Source organism: Saccostrea cucullata, unplaced genomic scaffold, assembly GCF_032062105.1.
Source record: "Saccostrea cucullata isolate Sc308-1 unplaced genomic scaffold, CSIRO_AGI_Scuc_v1 ctg12637, whole genome shotgun sequence".
In the NCBI taxonomy this organism is placed as follows: domain Eukaryota; kingdom Metazoa; phylum Mollusca; class Bivalvia; order Ostreida; family Ostreidae; genus Saccostrea; species Saccostrea cuccullata.
In genome coordinates, this window is record NW_026921012.1 from 10,682 (window position 1) to 18,391 (window position 7,710).

Consider the following 7,710-nt stretch of genomic DNA (forward strand, 5'->3'; position numbering starts at 1 on the left):
TATTACCACATATTGACTCTTCACTGAAGTCCATTATAGTTATATTATATAATCACTCGAAGTGAATGCACTGACACAGTCCTTACTAAACAGACTTGGCTGTCATGACGTCACAATGGTTAAAACACGCTTCTTATACTATGACGTCACGTTATATGTAAGTTCAGTGCAACCGATCGCTGTGTCGTGCGTTATCATTTTCCGCCGACACGCTTTTGCGTCGTTCTCATAAAAGGAGGAATATCACGTGACGTACTTCCAGCCAATGAAAACTACGAAAATAATCTACTTATATAATATATAAACCTTACGGAAAAGTATATACCGATAATGTTGTTGAATAAATAAAAGACTTCGTGATATGTTAAATTTAAACTAGACTGTTGATAATCTTCATTCGTTAAATTATTTGATTTATATTTGTAACAAATTGTTTATTTGTTGAGCAGGTACTTGCATATTGAATAAACTGTTTCCATATGATTAATAGTTGTTGCATGGAATCCGATAAATTAAAGAATAAATGAAAAAAAAAGAAGAATCAGAAATGTTCATTATATAAATGGAAGCCAAAAGCAGCAAATATTTTGCAACGAATCAAGTTTATATTTTCTTCTAGTTTCTGCACTAGTATCTTCATAAACCTTTGTATATCTGGATAATGAAGAAAGCGTCAATACGTTTAGTGGACAACTTCTGTGGTCTGTCTATCATCTATAAAAAATGTAATTACTTTGTTGGAATCTGAAACAGTATTTTATGAAATAAAAGCAATTTTAAGCTTTCGCCAGTAGCATTTTCAATTCTGTTAATAAGACGTTTATATAAATATAAAAGGCCCATGGGACACATCGTTCACCTGAACACTGTGGCTAGAAAAAAAGCTAGAAATCAGTTCACCTATAAAAAGTGTAAACCCAAACCAAAAAAGTGGATCAAACCAATCCTTACAGAGCCTGGGGAGATGGTATGATTTAAACAAACTTGAATCTACATTTACTAAGGCCTCTTGTGTATTTCTATGACTGAGTCTTTACTGTCCTTTTCATTTGAACTTACACTGTATCCCCTTTCCTTGCTTAACTGCACTGCACTATCTGAGGATGCTTCCATATTAATATGACTAGCTAAAACTGTGGCTACATTGAGTCTCCTTTACTCACGTATGCTTTGCAGTAATTTTTGTTAAAATTGGTCCAGTGGTTCTTGAGAAGAAGTCAAAAATGTGAAAAGTTTACAGACAGATAGACGGACGGACAGACTGACAGCTAGACAGATGAACTTCGAAAAATATGATAAGAAAAGAAGCTCATTTGAGCTGACGGCTCAGGTTAGCTAAAAGTTACTATCAAGTTAAAAGCATTTGAAAATGTATAATACCTGATTTTTTCACAATTCTGAGATCTCGTTTTGTTTTACAATACATGCAGACAGGGGCTGTAATTATCAAGGTAAATAGGAAGAGGATGAACAAAGGTGCAGCACTGGCAAAGCCTGACCTGGGTAAAAAGGTACAGTGTACTTTAAATTAGCGATGGATCTATATATACGTGTACATGAATTCAGAATTATTTTGTGTAACATAAATTAAATTTGCATCCTCTTAAACAACTGTATAAGAAAAATTTCTAGTATTTATATAAATAAAGTTTTTTTTTCCTTACTTTTGATCCTCCCTTTGTTGTACTTGAAAATATCTTATCTCAGTATATCGTGGATTTTTTTCCTTCCCTTCATCGTTTTCAGGATGGAGCACAAAACACTCTGGATCTATTTATCCGAATAAATATTGATCAGTTTAATAAGTGATTGTTTCATTATGTGTACTATATTCATCATTGCTCAGCTTAAGCAAAAATGAAAATAAAAAAAAAATTATTACACATCAAAGTATATTTCAAACTCAGTTTAGTCCTATCAGATATTTACAGTAAGATGAATAAGAGAACATACATAAATATCCCAAAGATGATTTATATTTGAATGGACAGGAGTTGCTGAAATTGTCACATTTATTCTCAAAATTTGGTTGAATCCTTTCCCCTCCTTCGTTGTACTCTGCACAGGAAAACCCTTTAAAGAATGTACAATAAATATGTATTATTTGTAAGGATTGATTTATTCTATGTAATTTTACGATTAATTTACTCGCACACTACAACTCGTTTATTACGAACTCGTTATAGTGATGTTACCGTGGGTCCTCAGCTATATGTAAATTTAATCAATTCCTTACATGGGTACGGTGGCGGATCCATAAAATTTGAGAGTGGGGGATGGAGGTCAGGGTATGGTCCCACATCCGCACCCAATGCCTTGAATTATTGAATATCGTGTATTTTTGGACATAAAAAGGGGGGAAGGGCGGATAAAAAAATGCTGTTGTAGAAAGTAATTTCGTAGGTCCCATTGACTTTGCTTTGACCGAATTTTACACTGTATACAAATAAATTGAGATTCTATTTTAAATCAGCACTCACTGTAATTTAAAGGCAGAGATTTTATGCACAGCCTTCAAAAATACCTGGTCAGGGTAGCCCTGTCAATCAATTTTGTGTAGGTCCATCATTGGATGCTGGAACTTTATTGACAGTTGCTTGCTGGACCCTGTGTATACCCTGTACACCTTGTTTGGTACTCGTGGTGACCTTCTAATTAACTTTTCATCCTTTGATGTTTACTGAACATGGTATACAGAACTACTGTATTACTATCAGGAAATTTTTTAGGTTGATAATATATGAATGAAATATACCTTTAGTATTTGAAAAGAAACTAATATAATATGCATTTTTAAAGCCACAAAAATAGGATTTAATACACAAACTTTTTTAAAATGAAATTTCGATATAATTTTTAATATGCTTAGTGGTAAAGTAGAAATGTTATTGATCAAGTTCAGAGCAGCACTGTTTAAAGTAATTAAATTTAAAAAAGTGTATCTTATCATGGGTAACTTACATTTTTCTTTTTTTATTCAAATGACAATTTACAAACATGTTTTAAGGTGACAAAGCCTTTATTTTCATAGTTAGGATACATGAAGCCTTACAGTGCAGGTATTTTTTTGTGAAATGTAGTTCACAGAGCTCTCTTTTCATTTAATAAATACATGTACATGTAAATGGGATTCCTGGGGATGAATGAATTAAGTCTAATTTGGTTGTTACAAGAGTTGTTTTCACACAATTAACTCAAACTTACTAACTCAAAATTAACACAAACAATAACATGTAAAACAATCTTTGCTTTAATATTTAAATTGATAGTGTGAAATACTTTTTTTTTAAATAGGTAGGGATGTTTTCAAACAGTCAAAATTAAATCAATAAAAAATTGAGAGGAAAAACTTTTTACTTCTAATTCTAAAATTGTCTCAAAATCCCAAACACAGGTAAAGTTTGACACCTAGGGTATTTCACTGTGTATTAAATCACTTCCTGTGTATAGAGTTTAGGAGACAGATGACCACAGGTAGATTGCTAGCCACCAAGGCATTCACACCTGTACAAAATAAGCCCCTCCCTCACCTGGAATTTACCACCCGGTAAAAAACCTCTGCCTTTAAGGCATATTTCCGTGCCAACAACAGTGGCGGCACGGGTCCCAGTTTTTGTAATGACATTCCAAGGGCTCATGATACTCTTTACAAAGCCCAAAACTACCCATAACGCTCTACAGTTTAAAGTAAAGAATTTAATGTAAAAAAAATACTTGATAAGAAGTAAGTTCTCCGAAAAAAAACCTTAAGTAATCAACCACATTCATTGATTGTTATAATTCAATTTAAAAAAATGCATTTATTATGTTTTTTTTATCATAAGGAAGAAAAATAAACATACATGTAGCACAGTTATTGTTCATTCTAACAAACAACCAACGTTAGACAAAACCTAAAATTCATTGATGTTCGTTACCTATGATATCCGTATCGGGGCCACATAACTCAAATGTCGCATTTCTCCATGCATTTATAAGACAGTGGTATTTGAGAGGAGCCATGTTATTACACTTAAGGGAAATTCTAGAGCAGCCTTTCTTCTCTTCCGATACAAGCCATTGCTCTTTTGTTCTTGGACAGGTGGGGACTCTATTAACATCAGTCAAACAAGAAGGAATTGTAACGTGCACATTCACCTAACGCAAAGAAAACGTAAAGGATGAAGTCACATATCCCAGATAAAAATAACAACGTTTATTTTTAGTCGTAAATATTACGAAAAGTATGAAGAGATCTCTAGAAAAGTCAGTGAAGATACAGATGTTATGAATTAATGGATATGGAAACATTTTTTTTTTTATTTCAGAGATAATGTAAAACAATGTACCTCTCTAAGTATCAGCAGAAATATAAAGACTGGTATGCTTGTATTCAGAACAACTGCAACCGTAGGGAAAACAAACATAAAGTTGATTTCAAAACGAAAGAAGTGAATTCTTTAAAAGATAAGAAAAAAAATATAAAAGAAATATAGAATGGAAACGTGTATTTGTATTTACCTTTCATATAGGTGTTGATAATTTTTGATTGTAAAGGAAGGAAAGTTCTCATTGTAGGTTTTATATGGATTAAACGTTGACTTTCATACTTTTAGTACAAATATCTCACACACGCAAATCTGTCGACAGACTGTCATAATATATCAATCATCCTTTAATCTCTGAGTTTTTGGATTAAAATGTGCTGTTTCATCCTGCACAAAAGAACAAAAATAATATCGTTAGTGTTTTAGGTGTTGATGAAAAAATGAGCTGAATAATAGAGCAAAAGAAGCTTGGGAAATATGACAAAGAATCAGTGAGTTTATTAATTACTTGTTGCCTTGGATTACTTAAATGTAAAGTTACAAAATGATCCCCATTTGGTATAGTACATGTATCTGGTATGAAGCTCGAAACGATAAACAAAAATGAGAATATTAAGCGATCAACAAAAAAACCCATCCCACTGGACTATAGAATATATATTTCAATGCATTGTTCGCTTTTCGCAATATAAACTTAATTCGTGATGTTCGAACATAAAGTCGTAAAAATTAAAGATATTTAGATGGAATACAACATATTTAAATATCCAAGCAGTATCCAAGTATTTTGAATCTATACTGTTTTTCAAAAACAACAAGGTTGTATGTAAATTTATTCCAATAAAGTTTTTCATTTAATTATTTACTTTATTTGATAAACAATGATACAAATTCTTGAATGGTATGTTGTTTTTTTTTAATTAAAGTAAACTCTTTTTAATATTAATTGTTAATTAAAGAAAAAGTATTATATATATATGCATGCATACAGCACAGTACATATAGATACATAAAGGAATTGGAGGAGATACTTTTCTAGCGGAATTTAGCAGATTAACAAGAATGATGTTTTCATTTTTTTATGGATTAAATGTAGATGCATATGTATGATGTATATCCTACCTCTATTAAAAACATAAGATTGTCGATTAACTCCATACAATGTAAACATCACGAAGAAATATACATGTATTTATCTTTTCTTTCATGGTTTGAATGACAGACCTTTAAAAAAACGTCAGCTATGCATGTAAGTAAATTGAAGTTCGTATCATACCTGTATAATATGAATCCATTTGACCTACATACTTCATCCGAATACAAATTTGCGAGATCTATGACTAAATCTATAACTGATATATCATAATTAAATGCATTCTATCGTAAAATAAAACAATAAGACGAGGCTTCAGCAATACATACGTTCTACCATATCACACACACACGCGCGCTATGCTTACTGACTATTTTTAGGAAAGGTGATTCCCGAATATCTTTTTTTTTAGGCACACGTCAATCAATTTCAAGGCTAAACATAATCTAATTATAAGTTCTGTGTACGATCAATCACTGGCTTAGAGTAAAACGCTGAGTGGAGTAGAGGCAATTGTGTGGAGACAAGGAGTGGAGTCTGTAATATAACAGAACATAAAGGTAAAATAAACTGAATTCTATTTCATACAAAATATTTGATGGTTTTATCCTCGAGGTAAAAAAGGAGAAAACATTATTCACGGAGCATGTTTCTTTCACGCATGCTAACGTTTCGTAGACTTTTTCTAGGATATTAAAAATTTTACTGTTGCCGCGAATCATTCTCTATGATATTTGATCTGTTGCTTCATGGAAAGTCATTTGGTAAAATATTGCTGTAAAGAGTAAAGATTATGACTCTTTCATCGCTTAATATTGATGAAGAATCCTAACAAATAAAATCAACAATCAACAAATTACTCCAAAGTAGATATATGTAGGTAGGAAAATGCCTGAAACAGACTTTTAATGTTTAGATGCAGATAGAAATTGCTTGCATATACATGTATCTTGTACATATGTTATTAAGTATCAAAATGGTACTAGCTTTGTAAGAATTGAAAGATATACATTTATGATAATAATATCCTTCCTTGATAGTACCGTAAATGGTCATGTCAACAGGAATACACATGTAAAATATGGAAGCCATATCCTCAGACAATTAAATGTGATGGGAAGATAAGTAACACATATTTTGAAACACCAAATTAAGAAATTAGTAAATTAAGAATAAGCAAGTATAAAAAAAGGAAGTGAACACGTATGCATATCTTTCATGTTCTCACTAAAATTTAAAGTAAGTGAATTTTATTCTTTTTTTTTCTTTAAGATTCAATCATTTAAGAAATCTCTTTGTAAGAACCTAAATTTTTAGTCATTTTTAGACATTTTATTATAAATTGATATGCATTACAGTTTAAATTAGATATTAGATCTATTTGCACACTCGCAACACTAACATCTAACACCATCTTGTGTAGGGTCAAGCAAGAGGTCAAATTTTATCAACCAATCAATTCGTTGTCTTCAAATCATTGTATAATTCTTGAGGCAAATAAATCAAGAGTTTTTCCGAATCTGCCCTCTGACGTTACCCTCTATGGAATGCTGTTAGATGTTAGTGTAGCGAGTCTGTGAGAGGATCTAACATCTAATTTCAATAAGATTGTATTAAATTGAAAATGTTATCTTGTTTACTCGAAATATTAGCAGAATGATGTTTTCAGAAACTGGCTACAAGGAAGTGCATGCTGCTCATAAACCAACAAGTAAAAGTATCCTGATGATAGAGAGTTAAGCATTTATCTAAATTGCACAATTGAAATATCCTCGAAATGATAATTTGTTTGTGAAATTCATGTCAAAGATGATGGTTTACCAAGGACATGGACACTATTACATTGAAAACAGTTGAAATCCGTGATCTCGAACACCGATATCTAAAATGCCATGTGTATCTCTCTCTCTGTCCCCACTCTCTCTCTCTCTCTCTCTCTCTCTGATGACTTTCAATTTCTGATAGGAAATTTCGGAAAATGTTTTCAGAAACTGATATAAGGAAGCGGACATTATTGTTCAATCACATAATAAAACAGCCATAATGATCCCGAATTCCTGAATTTAAAAACAAATCAAAAGCGCCAACTTTAATAGAAAAAAAAATTAAAACAAAAACTAAAAAATGATTTTCAGTTCCATTGCATTTCAGCTAGTTTATGTGCTCTCTGTATTGTCTACAGAAGGTCCACGTACTGGGTAAATTGATTAAATTTTTGTTTGCATTTGTTTTAATTTTTGAAGACGTTAACTTTGCGTAAATTATCTGGCATGCATTGTTATTTAAAAAAATGAGACATTTGTATTGCAG

General features: G+C 31.6%; 1 protein-coding gene across 3 annotated transcripts; it reads right to left on the reverse strand.

The window, feature by feature from the left end:
- Positions 1–441: 441 nt before the first annotated feature.
- On the reverse strand, positions 442–5,914 carry LOC134258970 (uncharacterized). Of its 3 annotated transcripts, none has more exons than XM_062741565.1 (8): positions 5,584–5,914; positions 4,501–4,694; positions 4,329–4,381; positions 3,918–4,137; positions 1,954–2,058; positions 1,665–1,770; positions 1,381–1,499; positions 442–714 (listed from the first exon to the last, which is right to left on the reverse strand). In XM_062741565.1, the coding sequence occupies exons 2-8, from the start codon at positions 4,550–4,552 to the stop codon at positions 683–685; spliced, it is 687 nt and encodes a 228-aa protein (XP_062597549.1). In that variant the 5' UTR covers positions 4,553–4,694; positions 5,584–5,914; the 3' UTR covers positions 442–682. The 3 variants fall into 3 exon arrangements, with proteins under 3 accessions (XP_062597549.1, XP_062597547.1, XP_062597548.1); XM_062741563.1 differs by having other exon boundaries at positions 1,954–2,073; positions 5,584–5,906; XM_062741564.1 differs by having other exon boundaries at positions 1,954–2,073; positions 5,730–5,757.
- Positions 5,915–7,710: the final 1,796 nt, after the last annotated feature.

What these genes read in the sequence shown, in the direction of transcription:
- LOC134258970 (XM_062741563.1), bottom strand. Translation starts at nt 4,552, where the DNA reads ATGAGAACTTTCCTTCCTTTACAATCAAAAATTATCAACACCTATATG. An exon ending in CCCCGATACGGATATCATAG is followed by an intron (nt 2,074 to 3,917) that starts GTAACGAACATC and finishes CATTCTTTAAAG; the next exon opens with GGTTTTCCTGTGCAGAGTAC. An exon ending in ATCATCTTTGGGATATTTAT is followed by an intron (nt 1,771 to 1,953) that starts GTATGTTCTCTT and finishes TCGGATAAATAG; the next exon opens with ATCCAGAGTGTTTTGTGCTC.